Source organism: Vanacampus margaritifer, chromosome 9, assembly GCF_051991255.1.
Source record: "Vanacampus margaritifer isolate UIUO_Vmar chromosome 9, RoL_Vmar_1.0, whole genome shotgun sequence".
In the NCBI taxonomy this organism is placed as follows: Eukaryota; Metazoa; Chordata; class Actinopteri; order Syngnathiformes; family Syngnathidae; genus Vanacampus; species Vanacampus margaritifer.
The window spans coordinates 25,810,302-25,833,302 of record NC_135440.1 but is presented as its reverse complement, the minus strand read 5'-3'; the positions used below and the strand labels follow the sequence as shown (position 1 = coordinate 25,833,302).

Below are 23,001 nucleotides of genomic sequence, written 5' to 3'. Positions count from 1 at the left end.
TTTAGTAGGCTTTTCCTGACCTTTTTTTTTTAAAATTCATTTTATTTTATTTTTTTTAAACTTTTTTTGTATATACACACACATTTTTTTGCGTACTTATACTTTAAATACATAGTTACTTAATGTAATTATTTAGTTAGTCACTTAGCTACAATTACTTGCCACCATTTAAAGTGCCTCTGCCGCACAAACCCCCACCCCGCACCCCCCACACACCTTTTTTTAAGCAGAAAGCTGAAGGTTTTATGCTAACTCTGACTGCTGTTTGGAACTGCTCATAATTCCCTCCACCTACGTTCTTTTAGTGGTGAGCAGTGTTGTGTCAAACTTTTGAACTTAACGGTGAAAATTTGAACGGGGGTGTGTAGACTTTTATACCCTCGTCACCTTTGCATCATCTGCCGCTAACAATAAAAGACGCACAAAAATGTCAAAGTTACCACAACTTTTACTGTTCACTGTTGGGAGGATTTGTGACACATTCACGCTCATGACGCTTGTTGAACACAAGGTCACACGGACGCACAACAATGCACTTCACACAAAACGCGCGTGCGCGCGCATTACAGCTTGGAAATGGCAACTTATCACACACACGCACATATATAAAGTGTAGGGTGACAAAAGCCTGCGTAGTTTTCCTTGGCCGTGCTGCATTCAATGACATCAGTTACATTTGAAGACAACATGGAAATACTGTACCGCGAGAGCGCAATGTAAGAAATCCCAAATAGCATATAGACACTTCATCATCAGTGTTTGGCTTTTAAATAGCTCGATGCATTAGTGAATATTAGTTGATATAGTATATAGCGCGCATATATATATATTTATATATTTCTTTTAAGGTTGCTGAGGAATTGAAATTAGTCGTCTTCTTTATTATTTAGTATGATACGATAACCATTCCGTACACTAAAAAGTCAATTAGAGGGTTAATAAAGCGGTGTGCACATGCAATATTTACAAAGCTGGAGTGTGTGTGTGTGTGTGTGTGTGTGTGTGTTTAAGTGGAAACCATCAGGCATATTTAACCAACAGCCAAACTGCAGCTGTTTGTTTGGCCATTTAACACATAGGCACCTTTTTATACATTTTGGATTTCAAGTGTTTTACATTTCTAATCCCTAATCTAAATCCTAAAGCGGATTATGGCTTTTGCACATTATTATTGGATATTATTAGTCAGGGAAGATATCAGCATTGGCTCGTTAATTATAACAACAATTCCGTATTTTGCTAATTGACATTTCATTGCATGGCTATTTTTGTGTGTGCTTCTTCTATTAATGTCAATGTGAAATCATCCAGTTAATGACGGTTTTGTGTGAGGTAGGGACGTGTGTCTGTAGCAACATTGTGTTGACTCAACAACAAAATCATGTTGGGGTTATGATAAAGACCGTTTTGGAGATATTAAATAGGTCGTTTGCAACAGGGGTTCCCAACCAGTGGGCACGGGGTCGTGGGTCACATTTGAGATTTATGTGTGTGATGTTTTAGGTTGAAAATCGGTCTTACTTGGCGTTCTACATCTTTACAGGGACTCAAACAGGTCGTGTGGAGGCAGGGTTTCATTCCTTGACATTTTGCACCCCCCTTAAGGCCTTTTCACACTGCACTTGGCATTCTTAGATTTTCTTGGTGTTCACCGCAGGGTAGGGCACGGGGACGACGGCACCCTAGCGCAAGCTTGCCCATATTTGGAAGTGGTGACTTAGTAACCAACCAGGAAGATGACTGGAGGCTTTTCGTGTCTCTTGTGTCCCAAAGCTCGGGACACTGGGACAGCGCATTTATTATTACTTTCTTCATGCCAATTACTGTACAAGACCACCAAAGTAGTTTGCCATCAGCGCTCTCCTATAAGATACACCGTCTGACACTGCAGTGACACAGGTCCCAAATTGGACTTTTTTCATTCTAGGTGTAAATAGGCCTTAAATTTGATGCCCACAGGGTCCGACAAGGCAAATGGCAAGGGTGAGTTTTTTTTTGCCAAGTGTTTTAGATTTATTTTTTGTCGAGTGTTTTAGATTTAAATTTGTTTTACTCTGCATCCTACATCTTTTAGCGGACTCTTAAACAGGTAGGGTGCAACTATGATTTTTTTTATTATTATTTATTTATTTACTTATTTATTTATTATTATTATTGTTGTTAATAATTTATTTTATTTTTCTATTTTTTTTTTTTTAAATGAGGAGACTATCCCCAGCGACACAATTCTCGCTGGAATTATTTTGTAATCACAACCATAACTACATCATTACAATTATGTCTATTGACTATTCAAAACACCCCCCCCCCAAAAAAAAAATGGCACATGACCCCCACCATCACCACAATGCTTCGCCACTTACCAGGGGGTGCAAGAAAATAGACATCGGCAACTTGAATGACCATCACTATTTCTACAACATATTTCTTCATCTCTTCAAATAACCCCCCCCCCCCCAAATGCTACAGCATTTACAATATTGAGGATGATGCAGCTTATCAAAACGACCCCATGAATAACGCCAAGGGTTTCCATGCTGACATAAGGAGGAAAATAAGGCAGGTTTCAAGAAAGCGAGAAGGGAAGAGCAGAAAATACAAAATACAACAAAATAGAAAAATAAGCACACATCGAATTGGTGTCAACTTACCGCCAAAAGACAAGCGGACCAATCAGCATCCTTACAGGAGATGGGGGCGGGGTTTAGAGGGCAGCAAAGTAAAACTGCAAATGTGTAAACAAAGCACCTGAACAGGTGAGCATAGGGAGCAATAGCAGCAGTTTGATCAGAACGGGACAGGATGGCTTCACCAAATAAAGTGCGAAGGAGAAAGTCACCTTTCTAAACAGTTGTATTTGTGTATTTTATTTTTATATCCGACTAGGTTATCAGAACCCTGCTTCTTGGGTACTTAAAATGACATTTAAGTTCATTACATTTGCGTCTCATTAATTTAGTTCCAATTGACCTTTTATGCGCAATAGATTTGAATTGAATCAGAATTTAGCGCGATATTTCCCTACATTATATTATTAATATATGTGCAGTGTTAATGTTCAAACTGTGCAAAATATTACAGTGGCTGACAATGATATTGAATATATGTTTAGGAATAAGGTGGTACTGTAAAAAATAATTTAGAACCACAAGGTTAGACTATGAATATAGGCAATTATAAACATTTTTACACATACATATTTTACTCACATTTATTTACGATTTGCGGTTACGATCACATGTGAATTACGGGGGGTTACTGTATACACTGTACGTTTTTGCCACATTTTAATTTGGTAGTGTTTCGTGACATTTTTCTATGTAAAGTCTGTGCCTTGGCTCAATGAAGTTTGAGGATAACTGCTTTTCTTGCATGCGTGTGTGTATTTTAAAGTTACAAAACCCACTTTGTTTTCTTTTTACATGTGATTGCACATCACATCATGTTAACGTGGGTTAGCATTTTTTTTTTGTTGTCATTTTGCATATTTGCATGCTAGTAAGTACACAAGCATTCAGTGACGCGCGAGGGGGGAAAGTGACGGTGAAGCCAAATTGTTAAGATTGTTGCCATGAAATGCGCAACCTGGTGTTAGAAAATAACTTCAGGTGGATTTTCTGCTTGTAAACTCTGCATTTTGCAGTCTGGCAGTTTTGTGGAGGGAATTTCCAAATAAAAGCCTGCAAGATATACAAAGCTAAGTTGCTACTATATGAAATATGGACGGTTAGGTTATGTTCAGGTATTAGGTCAACCAAGGTCCCAATTTGAGGAGAGGGATTTGATTGTCTTAAGTGACGGTGCGGAGGGACGGTTGGGGGCAGTAAGTCTTCAGATGGTGGTGGTGGAATCTTCATTTTTGCCAGCACCACTTGATTTGGGATCCACTTCGGGGGCTTACGGAGAGGAACCTCCAATAAGATCAGCTTGATCGGGGCCCGGCTCGGGGGTGCCTGCGTTTGACAATGTTTAGCGTTAATTGATGTTAAACTGTGCAAGATGGTTATTTTCAAAATTTGGCTTTAAAGACCCTGTAAAGTGAAATCAGATTTATTTCAAAATACTTTATACATGGTTGAAGATACAGGAAACATGCAAAATCTGATGGCGTGGCCGCTTTAAAGTGCCTCATTGTCAGGCGTGAGTGCGTGCGCATGACATTTTGAAAGATGGAAGAATGAGAAGTGGGCAGCATTTTTTTTTTTTAAATAGTCAGACTTACAGCCAGTCTGTGGACTGGGATTTGGGCTGGTGTGGCTGCTTTAGAGCGCCTTGTTGTCAGCCACGAGTGCATGCATGTCATGTGGAAAAAAGACGGAAGGTTGAGGAGGGGGGAACTTTTCTTTTCTTTTAAGTCAGGCATCACAGCCAGTGTGAAGACTGGGAGTTTGAGCTGACGTGGCCGCTTTAGAGTGCCTCGTTGTCAGCCATGAGTGCACACGTCATGCAGAGAGAGAGTGAGGAGGGTGGATTTTTCTTTTTTTCCCCCGCAGTAGTAGGTGTAGATGCTAAATGAAGTAGCATTATTTATTTATTTCCAGGTCGTAGCAACGGTATTTGATTGACAGTTGACAGTTGAGCTGGGCAAGGTTTCAGTGGCCACGCCCACAGCATTTATGAGCAGCGATGTCGACATGCTTCACAATTTTGAAACCTTATTTTATATACGTGCCAATTTTTTTTTTGCCATTCATTTTTCAGGGTTAATGACACTTCTCTTTGGTCTGTCAATTTTAGAAGACATTTTTTTCCACTTTACAGGGACTTTAATTCTGCCACCACATACCATTGGGGATGGGCTCTGTCAGGAACGGAATGTGGTCTTCAGACGAGGGAGGCTCATAGGCCGCATGGGTGGCGGATGAAAACATCTTTTGAGGTTCTGGAGCTGGACTGGGGGCTTTCGGAGAGGCCGACATGGGCTCCAGGGTAGCGGCGACGGGTTTTGGATCAGCCGGAGTCATCGGACTCACCGGGCTCTTGGGTCCCGGGCTCGAGACTGGGCTGGACTTAACGTCGGCCGCTTTGGGCACATCCAGGTTCACCGACTGAGCAGGGGAGGTCTCGACGTCTTTGCTTTCAGGTTTTGCTTCCGTGGCTGGCGGGGCACTCGGCTTGGTTTCAGCCACCGGACTAGACTTGACTTCCACGGCTGGCGACGGTGGAGCATTTGGTTTAGTCTCCGGGGCGATGGAGATGCTCACGGCATCCGAGTCGGGGACTTGCTCGGGGGCGTCGGTGTCAGTGTCCATCGGGAGGGCGGTGTTAAAGCCAACGCCGGAGTCGCTGGTGTCCAGGTTGCCAATGCCGACCTCCTTTGAAGAAACTTCCAAACCCTGCGTTGACACAAGCAACGGGTCACCACACGAGAAGACAGCCGTGAATGGACTGATGTCTTACTTTAATGTCCACTTCGGTGCTCTGAGATTTCTCAGTGTTGTCGGCCTGCGAATGTTTGGACTCATCGCTGAGTTTGGTGATGTTCTTGACCACCTGTCAGCACACAAAGCAAATATTTTTACCATGTGAAGAGAAATACACTGAGTTACAATTACAATTTTTTTCCATGTGAAATAACAACTTTTTTTTTAACATTACATTTTTGGTGAAAATGCCATTTTTTGTAATAACGCATTATACTTGTAATATTCCGACATTTTCCTCCCCCTTTTGAAAAGGTCAAACTGACGTCTCTGTTGGCACTTCCAACCTGTCTGAAAGCCTCCCCCTCGTCCTCCTTGCCAGCGTTCTTGGCGATCTTTTCCAAGGCGGCGGTCCTCTTGGCCCTTTTATGGACTTTGATCAGGCAGGACAGCAGGCAGGCCAGAAGGAGGAAGACCAGCAGGCTCAGCAGGGCGATGATGGCCACGTAGATGGACTCCAGCTTGTAGGCTGCCAAAACACGCATGAAATAACACTGCTGACCTTGATTCGACTCAGTGGGCATGTTTGCACACTTACGTTTGAGTTCCATGTGGATGCTGGACACGGGGAAACCCTGCGTGTCGGTCACTCGGAAGAGGCCTTCATCGGAGCGCTTGACTTGATCCAGAAAGACCAGAGAACCCTCCGCGGAGAGGCGACCCTCAAAGCCTAGTTTTGTTTGGGCCTGCAGCCAAAGGACATGCGCATGCACAATCTTATCAGCTGTAACATTAAGTACAATCTAATCACATCCAATACTATCATTTACAACCATTATTCTCCTAGGATTGAAACTACTCCCCGTATTTCTTGTAATTGTCAACAATGGACGGATAGCAAGCTGGACCGCTAGCTAGCGAGCTAGACAGACAGACAGCTAGACAGACAGCCAAACAGAGTTAGCTACATAGACATTTAGCTAACCAGACAAACAGCTAGCTAACTAGCCAGACAAATAGATAGCCAGCTAGTCAGCTAGATGTACAGTTAGCTAGACAGACAGACAGATAGATAATACCAAATATCACTCTAGTGTTGTCTTATCTAAAAACATACAGTAAAATATCATTAAAGAGAATAAAAAAAAAAAAAGAATTCAACGGCTTGTGCATAATGATTTGTGCTTACATCGGTGAATTCCCCGCGATCCATGAGCAGGCGCATTTGGTGGTCCGTGTCTGCGCTGTAGTAGAGGTGCACCAAGGAGCTGTTGAGCATCAGGTTGATCTTGAGTCGCTCGCCGTGATGTAGGTTGACAAAGTGCTGGTGCTCTGATAAAGTACATCAGTGAGGGAGTAATTAGGCATTAGGCTATTAAGAAATCAGCATCGCTCCAAGAATCCTTTGGGGTTATAATAGGAATGGGGATGGGAAAAGTTCATAAGTGCAGATACTTGTGTAATTTTTTTTTTTTATAATAATCTGATTAAAGTAGAAGTACTCGAGTAGAGTAGATGTTAAAAAAGTACCTGCGTTTGAAATACAAAAAGAAGAAAGGAGTAGAAATGAATTTTTACTGTGAGTTATATGTACAATACCCATTTGATAACTTAGCACTTGAGCTAACCAATTAATCAAATTAAAATCGACATTAGAATACAGTAAAATTTCAATGCAATTTTCAATAAACAGCTGAAAGTATATCAGTGGCTGTGGATCTCCTTGCCCACATAAGTGGGCATTACAGCCAAAGTACCACTGAATCTGTTTACAGATGTGGCAAGTAAAAAAAAAAAGAAAAGGAAAAAACATAAAAAAAATAAATACTTTGGTAACGAACAGATGCACCAAAGTACAAATATTGTCTCTCACCTATGACTAGAAGACAGATTTTGACCCTAACGACACCCCGAGCATCCCTGACGGTGTAGCTGCCATCGTCGGCCCCAGTCGCCGAATTTAGGACCACGTAGTGCTCGCTGACGCTGATGCGACCCCGGTAACCTTCCCGGGCCACACCCGTGCTTGTCAGCAGCACCAGAGCCGGTCTGGGGGAAAAAAAAAGTTGGCGCCGCTTCATTAAGAATGACTGAACAAGCTAATAGCATCCAACATAAAAGCCGCTCTGGCAGGCTTTGCCTTAGTTACAGTTACATTTACTTATTTACAGTTATATAGTCACGGTTACAGTCACTTGTTTATGTTTACAGTTTTCTTGCTACGATTACAGTTAGTTAAAATTGGGAACGTGTCTGTTTTCAGATTTAGCCAATCACATTTAAACTCACATGAAATAAGAGGCACGTTAGTCTTTAAATCAAATTCAGCTGTTCTAACCAGCAGAATAAAATAAAATTACACTCAGGTTATACCTGGAAGTCATGTTGGCCTCCACTGAACTGGGCCTGTGCTCCAAGGTGATGGGTGACGTCACGCCCAACAGCGGAATCCGATAGTATTCTCCATATTTCACCGTTTGCTCGTTGTAGCAATCTGCAGGCGTGGTTTGAGAGAGACGAACAGTGGTAAGTAATAGAGTACAGATACTTTGTTTCTGCACTTCAGTTGTTATAATCGGCCTTCAGTTGTTATAATCGGCCTTCAAACTTCGGCCAAAACAAATCAATTGGGCCAAATGGCCGATTATTTTCCCCTTAATACGTTATCTAAAAAAACTGAAGTTTCCGACGCTGTGAAAATACCCTGAATGCACCATTTAGCTTGCGTAGCATTAGCAAGTAGCAAGTCTGTAGCCTAAGTTATTCTGGTTATTCTATTGTCCCTAAGCGTCTTTTAAGCTGTTTAATGACACTGCAGTTGGAGTTAACGGTAAAACTAAACACACGACGTTAAGAATTACATCCACTGTATATTTAAATACAAAACATGCTTCGTTTTTAAAACATTGCTAGCCTAGCGCTAATGCTAAAAGCGAAGGGAGGATCCCATTCAAATGCTAACAGGAAATTAGCATCGACTTCGGGAGTGTTTTTTTTTTTTTTTGCAAATAATGAATATCTACACACAACTCTTGTGGGAACACATACCCACGGGTAAGATAACACTACGCAAAGGCACAAATTCTTCCCAATGTGTGAAAAACGAGTTATTGTAATATAATTCAGTCGTAACTTTCTTCTTTACTCACTTTAAGTGTGTACATCATGGATGCACAGCACCACACTGCCCCCAAGAGTCCAAAACGCACAGGAACAGTCAGTACTGTATTTGTTCTTACTGTTGTTTCAGTTGCTATTATTTTAGTTTATTCTATTATTATTTGACTTTCTTATTGTTTTATTTGGTCATTGTCCTTTCAAGTTATATTTAAAGTTGCTATTTCAAGGTTTTGTTTTTTTTGTCTTGACACACATTTCCACATGACATGGCACGAAATACAATCCCCGAGTTCCCAGCTTTGCCCAGTAAGTCCCAAGACTTGTGAAAATAACACAAGATAAAAAAATATATAAAAGAAAAGGTTAATACTTCACAGCAGTTGTAAACAAGTAAGAATGTTTTTATTATTGACACATAAATTTGTACAATAACCTTGTATACTTCATGAAATTATTTGATAAGGCCACACTTGAAAGGTTGTGCGTGAGTGACACCCATTGAAAAGGAATTGGGGGGCGGGGGGTAATTTTATGCATTACTGTTAATAATCGGTATTTTTTTCTACCAAAAATCTGCATCAGCCTCAAAAAATGCATTTCGGCCGGTCGGGCCCTAGTTCTGACAACTTTTTGTGGCTCTCCTTGCCCACATGCGAGGGCATTGCAGTACTTGAGCGCACTTTCCGTTTACTGAACGGCACAAATGGTAAAACACACAAAAAGAAAATTCAGCGTGCACAGCAAGTTGCTTGAAGTAAGTAGAAGGAGGAGAGCTTTGGTGCTAGAAGGAAGTCTGAGTGGTATAAAAAAAGAACAGATTGTCAAGAAGTGGCGGAGGGAGCAGTGATCCAGAAATACGGGGGTGGGACTCGGAGGGGGTAAAATCAGCAACACAGCAGGGAAGGACAGGAAGGAAGGGAGGCGAGTGGGCTGATGCTTAAAGAGCGGCATAATTGCAGGCTGGCGGCAGCACTGCCAAGATCACAGCAAACATACAAAGTCGTCATCAGCTGGCAACGCGCGGCACGCTCCATATGGTGCACAACGCGCGCTGCACGCCTTTCACACACGCTTGCGTTCACACGCACATCTGCTTCAATTCGGCTTTCAGTTTTTATCTTTTTGAAGGGTTTTTGCTGATTCATAAAATGTTAGTGCAGAGGGGTTTTTTAATTATGTATTTTTTTTCTTATACACCCCCGCACTCTGTTTTTTCTAGTAAAATATTTATTTTTAATTATGGCAGAATGAATGTATTATTCCTTTTTAAAGTTTCTATCGAAAAAACACAAAGGTTATGTAACATTTCGTATTGGGCTGATATCGGGTACTGATACCAGCCATCGAATGTGACATTGAGTTAGTCCTCCTCTGCAGTAGTTGGCGCTATACTGCTGCAATTTGACTAATCGGTGAATAACACCGAGGTAGGTTTTGTTCACAATATTCTGTCATTGTGTTAAATTAAATTATAGATGTAGATCAAAGTACTATAGAGGTATCTGTACTGCAAGTGAATACACGTATGGTATCAGTCTGAAAAAAAGTGGTATCGAACGTCCCCATATTTCACACTAATTTGTTGTCAGCAATTAACTCATTCACTGCCATTGACGACAATAGACGTAAAAAAATGATGTGAACTATTACTATTAGTTTAATAATTTTTCATTTCATTTCATTTTTTATGAAAACCTATTTTTTTTACTGTACATTAATAACAGATATAAAATTACCATGCGATTAATTACGATTAAACGGCCCTTATTTAAAAAAAAAAAAAAAAAACTTTTGCACTTTTTCTTTTATATCTGATAAGTTAATTAATGAGTTGCTATGTCAGCAAACTAATGTAAAAAGAAAGAAAAAAGCATGTATTTACAAGTTTTTAGTTTTTGAGGTGAAACTAAAATCAAATCAAAACGTTTTTCCATCCGCCCCAACCAATTAGGGTAAAACGAAAAACTAGACCCCGCACGTACCTCGAACGTAGAGCCTGATGCGTCGGACGTCCTCGGGGTCCTCGGGGTTCTTCACCGTGTACACGCCCTCGTCGCCCTCCACCAGCGAGTCGACGACCAGGTGGCTGAGGTGGAGATTCTTCTTGGCCCGGTTGCCCACCACCATGCCGCCGCGCATCAGGACCACTTCGGGCGAGCGCGAGGTTGCGCGGAACGTCACCTCCAGCGCGGGCGCGTGCAGCAGGATGTGGAAGTCCTCGCCGAGGAACAACGTCATGGAGTCTTCGTTTACTGTGGGGGGAGGGAAGGGGGGGGGGGTCATATTACTGGAACTGCACGGAAGGACGCAATGAGAGTGCTGCTAGAATTTATTGCATACTCACCCTTGCCAGACACTGACAGAACTGCAGATACAAGGAAAAGAAAGGATAACTCGATTAGCGTTCGGTTGAGCTTTTTCTTTGGCTTTTTTTTAATTTTATTTTTTTACGTGACACTTCTTCACATGAGAAGAAGAATGTACAACAAATCATACGTCATTTCAAACTGGTTTTCATGGTTTCATGTTTTTTTAAATATTTTCTTCTTCACGAGGGGAGTGGAAAAAAAATAATTAACTGAATTAAACTATTGAGTATTAGCTTTTTTAAAATCAGCCTAAAAAGAGTTTATTTTTTATTTTTTACACATTACAATATAAGACAAAGATAACATTCAAACAACATCCAAAAATATGTTTAAAAAAATAATAATCTGCCAAATGATGCCAATTTTTCTTGTCGTATGGGACAAAGTATTGTAAAACTGTCAAATGTTCTGTGAGTAATTCATGTCTTTATTGTTTGTAAGCATTAAGGAACCAAAAAAACTAAAAACATTCATTATCTTGTATTATGCTACCGAGTGGAATCTCACTCCTGCTCACATCAGAAATCTAAACGCATACATTACATTTAAGCTCAAACTAAAAAAAAAAAAAAAGGTTAATTGATCATCAGAAATGTCAGCACTAAAGCTTCCTGTATTTGTTTATCCTTGGTTGGTTTTAATGTACGTTGTAGTAAATGTATTGCTTTTGTTATAAAAATGTAATTTCAACTCAATAGTATTTTCGTGACTGTATTGTTATTGTTGTGCATTTTATTTTTATTTTACTAGGGCGACATTTCTGATCCGTTTCGGGACTGCAGATGAAAAATAGCCTTTTAGCTAATTCTGGCATATTTACTGAAATGTTTATTAATATGTGTTGTCCCTGATACAAATCAATCAATCAATCGGGTATCGGAGCTTTATTTTGCCAAATATTAGAATCGACATTGGACTCCAAAAATGAAGATCAGTCTGGCTCATAGTGACTTTGGATCTTGACCTGCTCAATCTGTAAAGTCTTAACAAGTAACGAGAAAACTTAACTAGACTCAAAATGGAGGAAAAAAAACAAACTGTGAATATTCCGCCGACGGGTGAATTGTGTTGCTTTCCTACCTGCGGAAAGCAGAATTGTGAGCGCGACCGCACCGGTTGTCCTCATGGTGGCTGCTTTTTAGTACCTGGGGAGGCAAAACCAAAAAATACAACTTAAGAGAAAAAAAATAAGAAAAAGCAAGAAGGTTATTTAGTGTTTGTTTACCTTAAATGGTCATCGCTAGCGCGCTAATGTTAATCGTGATTGCTAACCGTTTAGCATAGACTAATTTTGTTGTTGTTTAATAATGCACATGAACAGAAAATAAGTAGTTATATCCACTCAGTTCAACTCACGGTCAACCTTGGTGAATTGACAACAACAACAAAATAACAACTAAAAATGAATTTAAAAAAAAATATAAAAATTCATTTAAAAGAATATATAAAAAATTTGACTTGGGGGCAACGATTATTCGATGGAATAATCGATAGGCTAATCGATTTTAAAAAGATTTAATAGTGGCAGCAAGACAAGAGACGGCGAGCTGCATTGTGAGCACATTACGCTGCTCAACAACCAAACGGAAAAACAAGTCCATCCATCTATCAACAGCATGCGCCACTCTCTATTGATTTGTGTTTTGTCTTCGAACCCGATTCAAAACAGAATAATTCATAACTGGTCTTGTTCTCCACCAGGAAGCCAGCGTATACTGTCAAAAGCCATCCCGGTGACATCCTCGCAGACGACACCCGATTAAAGGCGCCACCGGGAGGTATTAGGGTGACGTGAGACGCTTTTGTCTGCAGCGCTGACGCGCACGGGGCCCAAAACATCACAAGATGTGTGCGAGTGAGCGTGCATGTGCGGGTACAAAAAGAGATTTTGCTGCAGTTCTCCCCTCGTAAAAAAAAAAAAAAAAAATGCCCAGGAGGAAACTGCAGCCATGGAGTGTGATGTCGCCAGGACAACCAGGCCTATTTGCGCAGGACATGACCAAGCACCGTTTTTTCATCCTCCAGTGGCGGGCCGTGCTTTTGCTACCTGCAAAGTTATCCGACGAAATCCATCTCCTAATACCACTGATGCAATGTCATAATTAATAAACCATCAATAATAATGCAAAATAATTGATACCTCACCTTGATTTTGGAACAAGTAAATTCAAATTAATCAGAGGATTTGTAAAAATCCGATGTTATGGTGAGCCTGTGAGGCGAGTTTGAAATCCGTCCCATTGCTACCATAGTTTCAGTTACATTGGGCCAGCACTGCTCATTCTGAAGGACCTGGGCAGATTACATTGTCACGGTGCGGATCGAATCACGGATTTGAGTCACAGATCGGATTGTTTTTCAGATTAGCAAAAGAAAAATAATACTTTGTCTTCTTTTTTTTTTGTAGAACACTTTTTCCCATTAAATAAAAAATAAGTACATTCAAAATGCCTGTAAAGGCCTTTTGATTAGAATCAAAGTTAATTAAAATAAAATGTAAAAATCTGACATTTTGAGTTGAATAATAGGCAAAAGTGTTTTATAAAATAAATTAAGTTCTATTTATCTTTTTTTTTATTTTAAATAATAATAATAATAATAATGAAAATACCTCATAGTGCAATTTAAGGAACATTTCCTCCCTTTAAACATGGAGAGTGAATTACAAAGTAGCCTTGGTCCAGAATATTGAAAAATAATTCAATTCAACTCATTTATCGCTCGGTAATGCTAACAGCTAGCTGTTAGCAGCTAGCTGCTAGCGTACGTAAGTACTTAGCGTACGTAAGTACGTAAGCAACTTACGTTGGAGACGTCTGCCGTATCATACAATGACGGCGTAATTAATTAGCGGTTTCTTAGCGTCCTAAATTAGCAATTGAATACGAGTTTGGTATAGGGTTGTGTTTATGTTGGTCGGAACTACAATGTTGATCAAAACTACGATAAGGAAAGCCTAAACGTCTCAAAGGAAGTCAAGCTAGTCATCACGCAACAACGTGGGCCAACTTCAAAGTAAAAGTCTACTAAAGGCTCAAGGACCCAAATCAGGCGAGCAAAGGTGTTGCTCCCAAAAGTCTCGGCCTATCGACTATCCGGTCAGATATTCAGATCGGTGATGGAAACCCACCTCATGTTCCACCAACAGGGTTAGGGTAGGGTTGATTTTGTCTCCGCACATTTGGTGTCCATGTTCCGCTCCACTACAAGTAAACAGCTCCTCATGTCATCATTTCCTGTCCAGCGGCTGCGGCGGTGCGCTGACACTTGAGTGAGCACGGAACATGCAAAGCGTACAAAAGCGTCCACTGAGGCGGCGGCCGCGGCGGCCTTTGGGCCGTAAAGCTGCCGAGCGCGCACACAACACGACAAACCATCTGCCGTCTTCGCCCCCCTCCAGTCCCCACATGCACGTATGCGCTCCTTGCTTGCCCTCCATCCTTCCACTGCACTTCTTCTTCTTCCTCCCCATCACCTGCCCTCCATTATTCTCCCTCCGCATCTCGGTGCATTTCCCCCCCCCCCCCCTTCTTACGTAACGCCATCCACTGCGTCTCGCTGTGGAATCAAAGCCGTCGTCTGTGCTCCTTCGCACCCGACAAGGTCAGGCAGGTCTTTGTGCGTGTCTGTTTTTTTTTTTTTAAAGAGGCGGAAATGCCTTTTAGTGACTGCAGATGAGCGCGCGCGTGGTCACACAAAGCTCGGCTGTGTCTGGAGTCCTCATCTTTCACTTTCGCTTCTTCCCGCAAGAGCAGGCTACAAAAAGTGAACAACTGCGCATATTGTTGTGCGTTGCCTTCATGGCACCGTGCGAGACATTTATAAACCATGAGGCATGGAAATAGAAAGTAGGTGAAGGAGGACATTCACGCTAGGATTAGTCCACACAAGGGATGTGCTTACTAATCAATTAGCCGATTAAATCGATTGTTAAGAATGCTACCTTTTGTGTTGAATTGATTGCTCATGTCTTGAAGGCAATTTTTTCATGTTTCGCTTCTGTGGAGGTTGGGTTTTTGTTTGTTATGGGTGTTCTTGTTGTTTTTGTCTGTGGTTGGTGTTTCTTGTCTTGTGTTCCTGGTTTCTTCCCTTGTCTCGTTATGTCTAACCACGTCCACCTGTGTGTGTGTGTGTGTGTCTTCCCTTCCCTAGGTGTGTCTCATTAGTGTTGGTGTATTTAGTCGGTTTTGTTTGTCCAGTTGGTGGGGGAGCGTTGCCAATGTTATGTGTGGAAGTTCGTGCGTCAAGTCTTCACAGCCAAGTTGTCTTTGTCACCGCCAAGTAGCCTTCGCCACAGCCAAGTCATCGCCACAGCCAAGTCGTCCTCGTCACTACCAAGTCATAGCCACTCCACAGCAAGTCAAGTCACAGCAAATCAGGTCCAGTCAAGTCACGGCAAATCAAGTCAAGTCATGTCAGGTCACAGCAAATCAGGTCCAGTCAAGTCATGTCAAGTCACGGAAAATCAGTTCCAGTCAAGTCAGGGCAAATCAGGTCCAGTCAAGTCACGGCAAATCAATTCAATTCAAGTCAGGTCAAATCGTGTCCAGTCAAGGCAAATCATGTCCAGTAAAGTCAAGTCACGGCAAATCAGGTCCAGTCAAGTCAAGTCACGGCAAATCAGGTCCAGTCAAGTCGCGGCAAAACAAGTCAAGTCAAGGCAAATCAGGGTAAATCAGGTCCAGTCAAGTCAAGTCACGGCAAATCAGGTCAGGTCAAGTCAAGTCACGACAAATCAGGTCCAGTCAAGTCAAGTCGCGGCAAAGCAGGTCAAGTCAAGTCACAGCAAATCAGGTCCAGTCAAGTCACGGCAAATCAGGTCCAGTCAAGTCAAGTCACGGCAAATCAGGTCCAGTCAAGTCGCGGCAAAACAAGTCAAGTCAAGGCAAATCAGGGCAAATCAGGTCCAGTCAAGTCAAGTCACGGCAAATCAGGTCAGGTCAAGTCAAGTCACGACAAATCAGGTCCAGTCAAGTCAAGTCGCGGCAAAGCAGGTCAAGTCAAGTCACAGCAAATCAGGTCCAGTCAAGTCACGGCAAATCAGGTCCAGTCAAGTCAAGTCACGGCAAATCAAGTCAAGTCAAGGCAAATCAGGGCAAATCAGGTCCAGTCAAGTCAAGTCACGGCAAATCAGGTCAGGTCAAGTCACGACAAATCAGGTCCAGTCAAGTCAAGTCACGGCAAATCAGGTCCAGTCAAGTCAAGTCACGACAAATCAGGTCCAGTCAAGTCAAGTCACGGCAAATCAGGTCAAGTCAAGTCACGGCAAATCAGGTCAGGTCAAGTCACGACAAATCAGGTCCAGTCAAGTCAAGTCACGGCAAATCAGGTCCAGTCAAGTCAAGTCACGACAAATCAGGTCCAGTCACGGCAAATCAGGTCAAGTCAAGTCAAGTCACGGCAAATCAGGTCAAGTCAAGTTACGCCCTGTCCAGTCCAGGTGACCAGTCTCCGCCACGCCCAGTCACGGCGACCAGCCCACTCGTGTCCCGTTCAGTCACGCCGACCAGTCCAGTGACGTCCCATCAAGTCAAGGTTGTCCACTCACCGTTTTCCCTCTGGTTCATTAAAGCACCACGCATTGTACTTGATTCTTCTTCTCTTGCATTTGGGTCCGCCATCCCCCCCATCCACTCACGTCCCACATGACACAATTGAGGTAACCAGAAGAGAGCAGAGACTGTTTTAGGAATCACTCCCTATCCAATAGGGCCCAATATTGTAGGAAGTGAACTTTACTTGCCCAACGTCCCTATACTAACTGCACGTTTGCAGACTTAATCCAAGAAAAGGCTAGCAAAACAAATGCACCAAATATTTATTACACCAGTTTTGGTTGATCCCATACATCATTAAGTAGTGTGCTGAAGCTGGTTTTGGATTTAACTAATTGGTGATCTATTTGGTGCGCTAAGTCTAAACTAGTGCATAGAGCATATTAATGCAAAGACCAAAACTTGACATCCCCTTATCAAGGTTCATTTGTGGCGAGCAAACGAGGGCGGCGAGCAGGCCGGCTGTGAAAGTGATGAACTAAAGGATGAGACAGGCTCCTTGCACCTGTCACATTCTCTCAAATCATCAAGGAGGATGAGGAGGAGGAGGATAAAGGCGGCTGGCTTAACACATCGCGTTATTGACAAAGCGTGCGGCGCTGACAAACGTGTCATCTCGCTGCTCTGTGAATCTTTTGTCAGCGATTCTCAGTGAAGTGTGGTATTAGTATCACGAGTGCTAAGTGGGCTCCCTCTAGTGGCACGCAAAAGAATCACTGCCAGTTCAGTTGTATCGTAGGGTCACATATAAATATATATTTTTTAGAGGGCGTGGGCAATATTCCGAGAAAAAAATAACTCACAAATTTGCCACTTTATAAAGTCGCAAATTTTCCCCCAAAAACTCGTAAATTTGTGACTTTATAAAGTGGCAGATTTGCGAGAGAAAAAAAAACTCAAGAAACTTACGACAAATACACGTAGCGTTGCTATAGTCTAATGTGAGTATTTGTGGTTAGTGGGACACTGTTTATAAAATTTAAAAAAAGGCTAACTGGAGACGGATTCATTCTTAATTTAAACTTTACTCGTCATACACAGCAGCTCGAGCGACAACACTTCCTGATTCCCTATCAGCTGACTAAACACTAACCAATCAGGAGCTAGCATACTTTAGGTCAATGCAAGTGAATGACGGAGGGCAGCAGATTTGACACATCAACTTAACTACTTGTACAAAAAAATAACTAAATGTATGAATGTGTAAATAATAATTCTGGAAACATAAATGTACAAGTAAATATTTATTTGAACAAATTAACTTAATTGCTTGATCCTCACGTTGTGGACAAATTTGCCACTTTATAAAGTGGCAAATTTTCCCAAAAAATTCTCGGAGTATTGCCCCCGCCCTCTAAAAAATATATATATATTCATACATGGCCCTAATACGCCGTCGTAGTATTATAACTTTTTTTGTACATTTGCATTTTTTTATTTCTAAACATGGCTTGTCTGTAGGATTTTATGTAACTGCAATTTTTAGTTATGTCTTTGCATTTTAAACAAATCATCATTTTTGTTTTCCCATATTTCAGCACAGTGTTACTGCGACAGTGGCTAACAGTCATATTACACGACTCGTCAAAAATTTAGAAACACTTTCTGATGCTATTGAATGGTGAAGTCTCTCTACACTTTTTGGCCGATTCTGTACTTTCCTACTTAACGCCTGCTTGCAAAATGCTCAAATATATTGCGAAAACGCCACTGCATAGCAATTATAAAGCTTCAGACACCTGTTATTCTAACACAAACGAAATCAAAAATAAATGCTGTTCATTAAACACCACTCTGTTCAACCAAAGCTTGTAATTCAACGAAAGTCTGCTAGCTTAATGCTAACATATAATGGGAAACTCCATAGAGGGGCTAACGCAAATTAGCATCGATTTTACAAGCAATTATAAACCTTCAAACAACTTCTAATTTAACACAAATGCAGCAGTGTAATAGTGGGTTAAAATCACTTGTTTCTTTTTTTTTGGGTAATGACACTTCTTCGGCACTGTACTGTATTTTATTGTTGGTCACATTTGGAGAGTAAAGTATTTTTTGGGTGCTACTTGTCTTGAAAAGTTTGACAACCGTCAACCACTGCTCTATATAGTGTAGTGCTATTGCAGGCTGCGTTTGTGCAGTGGTGGCGGTGGAAAACCCTCCTTCTCAGCTAATGGATGCTCTTAAGCCTTTTAACTGTTCACTGTAGAAAAACGCACACATACAGTATACGCGCCTTTTAAGGAGGACGCGTATGAAGATGAAGTTACATTACGCTTAATGTAACTTCATCTTTTAGTGTTAGGGCTCTCACCTGCCACTTTATTAGGTACGCCTGCATCAAAGGGTGCCTTTGCAGATCCATTTTGCTCAAAAGGATGCTGACGGAGAGGAATCAAGTTGTCACAGTGGACGGGAGATGAGCTCAAAATGAAGCTCGTTTGTTTTTATTGAACATTGGCAGTTTATTGGTGTGGCTGGATGGCTCTAGATTGCAGTGGTGATGTAGCACAACAGGGTATTCAAAATGTTAGTAAGAATTTATTTTTTTATTTTTTTTTACATTTATTTTACAAACACTTTTTTAATATATTTGCCATTTTTAAAAATTGAATCATTACAAACGATAAATTGAAAAAAAATCAAAATAAATATTTCAGGCTTAATAAATCATTTAAAAACGTAAATGGAAAGCCAAACATTTTTAGGGGGAAAAAAACACTTTTTAATTTATCATTTTAAAAATTATATAAAAAATAATAATTTTTAAATAAAATAGGAAATATACATAAAAAGGCAAATGTAATTTTGTATTTTTAAAATACAAAACAAAATAAAAATAATAATTCTTGTATAATAATTACAAAATAATTATTTTAAAAATATATATATATTTTTTAAAGGTAGAGATTAAAATAAAATGTTAAACAGCTCAATTGTAGAATCACACTCATAATTTTTTAAAATGAAAATTAAAAAGTAAAAGCAAATTTAATATACATCAAGTTAAAGTTTAGATTGCTTAACTATATACAGTACATTTTAACTTTAATTAAGTTATTATTTTTAATTAAAGTAAAAATAAAAATGATTATTAATTTACTATTATTTTTAGATTGTTTAAGTACATACAGTATAATTTAAAATGTTTACCAGGGCAGCCAATTTTAGAAACACATTTTCAAAAACTATTTTCATGTATAACAATTACATATTTTATGAATAATAGCCTGCCCTACACCAATCACTTCAAACTGTAGCAAATTTATATATATAATTTATATTAGAAACACTACTGCAAAGTATCAGCCCCCCAAAAAATCTATCACAACATAAATTTAGACCTGCCAATCAAAATGGACGTTGTCTTAAAAAAGAAGAAGAAAAGAAGCCATTAGCAGATTGCCCAATTGTAGCTAATAAAGTGGCCACGATTGTATTTAAAATCATTAAAATCAATGTTTTAGGATTTTATTTCCCAAGAGGCTGACGAGTGAATTAACGATGCAACTGCAGCCAATGAGCACTCAACCTTTAATATTCCACTCCGGGATCCATGATCAAGCAAATTCACCGTGACAAGGCTGGAAAGTCCAAATGGTTCCCCCGCAGGGTCCGGGACGGCAGACGCGGCACGCACGAAGCGTGAAAAAGCTGCAGAATTTAACCCGTCACGCACCGGGCAACATGCGGCAACTCAGCCGAAGACGAGCATCGCCGAGCGGGGAAAGGCGACGAGCGGGGGCGCCTACCTGCTTCCGATGATCCGGCAGGCGAGGCTGGAACAAGTGTCCGTCCGTCCGTGCGTGCGTCCGTCCGTGCGTCACTCGGTGGTGCGGATGCGCGTGAATGTTTCCTGCGTGGGGTCCCTCCTCGCTCTCTCTTGTCCTCCCCTCCCTCCTTCCTCCAGAGATGCTTTACTGCTGCTGATGCTGCTGCTGCTGCACTCGGCGACTTCTTTGGAAGAGGTTCAAAAATGTGTCGGCCACTCGGAAGCACTCGACTCCTGTCGGGAAACAGCGGACACACTCGCGCGCGCGCGCACTCACACACACACAAGCCCACACAGCGCCTCCTGCCCCACTCGATCCACGACACGTCGGCCGAACTGAGCCGATGGTCGGGAAAGGGGAAAGGGAATGAGCATTCTTTTCTTTTGGTACATTTTTCTCCATTCAGGAGCGATAAACGCTAAATTTGTCAAATCTCGGCGGGACTTCTGAAGAGCGCATTGGAGCGGGTGGAGAGATAATATGCTACTTTAGCCTATGTGAATTTAAGATTGGCAATTTTAAACATTGTTTAAATAAAAAATAATCGCATTATTGTACATAAATCAAATTTTAAAATATCTGTACAGTATGAAACTATTACATCATTTTAATATTTAATTTGTATAATTAAAATGGAAATTTAAAAAATCAATTTAAAAAAATCCCTTCCACTTGCATTTCATATTGATTATAATAAACAAGGTCAGAAATATTTACATTTAAATTAGTTTGATTTTTTTTTACCAGGGTAGGCAATTTTAGATTTTTTTTATTTATTCAAGAAATATTAAATACTTATTCTGAGAAGAACACAAATACAAAAAATATATATATATAACAGGCTATATTACATAAAATATTATTATTCTTTAAAAAAAAAAAAAGGTCTAAAACTTAACTTGGGGGGGGTAATGTAACGTTTGAAAAACAAATCTTAAAAACATTTAAAGATAATTTTTAAAAAATCTAAGGGAGGAAACATCTGTCCATATCATCTGTACACAAACGTCAAAAAATGAAATAAACCTAATTTCAAATATCCTATAGAAACCAAACAGTGCAGCAACACATATACTCCCCCCCCCCCCCCCAAAAAAAAGGCATCTTGCTGAGTGGCTTAAGTAAAAGTACTACAGTGTAGCATTATAATGCCTCCCGATGGCAAAAGCAGGCACACCAGAAGGAGCAACCTAATGAATTGGTTTGAAACATGAAAATTATTTACATTCTTTTTGTTATGACCGTTTTTGTAAAGGACAATAATATAGAGTGCTGCTTATCCCAACCCCCAAACTATTGTATTTATTTATTTTTGGTGGTAGGGGGGACTGGAACCACTTAACAGCATTCCATTCATTTCAGTGGATAACATTTCTTAGAGCGTGGTCACAGAACAAATTGAACTTGTGTTTGAAGCCACCATCTTCGATCATTTCATATTTTGGTGACCATTCCAGGATGAGAGGCTCCAGGGGGGATTTTGTGCATTTTAATGATCGAACACAAAAATTAAATAACAAAAAAAGTTGGCTACAAGTCATAACCAGACAAGAAAAACTCATTATTTTTGTAAGCGCTGGAGCAACAACAACCAAAATGCTCTTTTTTTTTTTTTTAATGAGTTATTGTTTTGTTATGATCTTGAAGAAGTGCACTGGCCCCAGAACACTAAATAAGGCCTAAAAATCACCTCAATCCAAATACGAGCTTTAATATCTTCATCTTGGCAAGTATAAACATTTCTTGAGTGTGTTTTTTCCCCCAATATACATTTCCCGCCCCCAGACATGAAATGATTTGAGCATTTATTCATCCAGTTGAAGGTTGCTGTCCTACTATGCTCTTGGTCCAACAGTGCTTCGAGAGAGTCAAGGCGCATATTTGACATGGCCGCCAAATCCGCACGCATGCGAGCGACTTCAGGCCGACTGCGCGGCAACAGATAATAAGATATTGATGACGACTGAAAACGGACTCCGACGCCGACTCTCCACCGGGAAGCTAATAGGAGGTGATGAGGCCTTAATGGAACGTTTGCCGTTGCTTAATGGAGACGGGCGGACACTCTGCTGTCTTCATTATCATCTCAGCGTATTAAAAGAAAAGGCAGCCGTGCACTTCTCCGACCAGGAAATATGAGCCTCCACCTCACCGAGCCCGACGGCTTCCCAGTATTTTTTTTGTCACACAAACATGATTTACGCAACTCCCCGCTTTCAAGAGCAACCGATTACCGCGAAGCGCCACGAGCCGTTTTAAGCGCCGCTAATTCTTGCCGAGCGTGGCGGGGAGGAGGTGACGGGGATAATGAACGGGTCATTATTCCCATCCGGCACGCTTTAAATAATGCTTGCTTAAACTGTACTTACATGCCAAGCGAACGCAAGCCATTGCGGGGTGCACTTGTTGTCCGACGCGCCGATGACGGCAACAAGCACGCGGTGGGCGGGCGGGCGTTAAGGTTGCCATGTCAAGATGAGTCATTGGCCCCTTTCACGCAACCTGTAAAAGCTGGCATGAAGCTGATAAAATGGAGAGGAAAGACCAACACGCAATTGTATAGGGCTGATGTGGATTTTTCTGAGGCCGATGCCGACATTGAGCCAAAAAGAAATTCTGATAACCGATTAATTGGCCGTTTAATTAAATCATATTGAATAAAAAAAAATAAAAAAATTTTTGGTCCCTTAAAATTTGCAACAATGAAGGTATGAGTTACAGGTAGAACATTTGACCATTTTATAATACTTTGTCCTTCAGTATAATCGGCAGTTTTTTTTTTTTGCCGTGTCAATGTGTATTCATTATTTTAAATCGGGGA

At 40.8% G+C, this 23,001-nt stretch overlaps 1 protein-coding gene across 3 annotated transcripts; it reads right to left on the bottom strand.

Annotated features, from left to right (window-relative positions):
• Positions 1-430: 430 nt before the first annotated feature.
• On the bottom strand, positions 431-22,869 carry LOC144057302 (uncharacterized). 3 transcript variants are annotated; one of them, XM_077574702.1, is made up of 13 exons: positions 22,550-22,869; positions 20,160-20,515; positions 11,933-11,997; positions 10,828-10,848; positions 10,466-10,735; positions 7,737-7,857; positions 7,237-7,412; positions 6,553-6,695; positions 5,962-6,109; positions 5,711-5,892; positions 5,401-5,493; positions 4,787-5,336; positions 431-3,953 (listed from the first exon to the last, which is right to left on the bottom strand). In XM_077574702.1, the coding sequence occupies exons 3-13, from the start codon at positions 11,976-11,978 to the stop codon at positions 3,898-3,900; spliced, it is 1,806 nt and encodes a 601-aa protein (XP_077430828.1). In that variant the 5' UTR covers positions 11,979-11,997; positions 20,160-20,515; positions 22,550-22,869; the 3' UTR covers positions 431-3,897. The 3 variants fall into 3 exon arrangements, with proteins under 3 accessions (XP_077430828.1, XP_077430829.1, XP_077430830.1); XM_077574703.1 differs by lacking the exons at positions 20,160-20,515; positions 22,550-22,869 and adding an exon at positions 13,983-14,274; XM_077574704.1 differs by lacking the exons at positions 20,160-20,515; positions 22,550-22,869 and adding an exon at positions 12,998-13,017.
• Between the last annotated feature and the right edge of the window lie 132 nt (positions 22,870-23,001).

What these genes read in the sequence shown, in the direction of transcription:
- LOC144057302 (XM_077574702.1), bottom strand. Translation starts at nt 11,978, where the DNA reads ATGAGGACAACCGGTGCGGTCGCGCTCACAATTCTGCTTTCCGCAG. An exon ending in GAGGCCAACATGACTTCCAG is followed by an intron (nt 7,413 to 7,736) that starts GTATAACCTGAG and finishes TTTTTCCCCCAG; the next exon opens with ACCGGCTCTGGTGCTGCTGA. An exon ending in CATCCACATGGAACTCAAAC is followed by an intron (nt 5,893 to 5,961) that starts GTAAGTGTGCAA and finishes GTGTTTTGGCAG; the next exon opens with CCTACAAGCTGGAGTCCATC.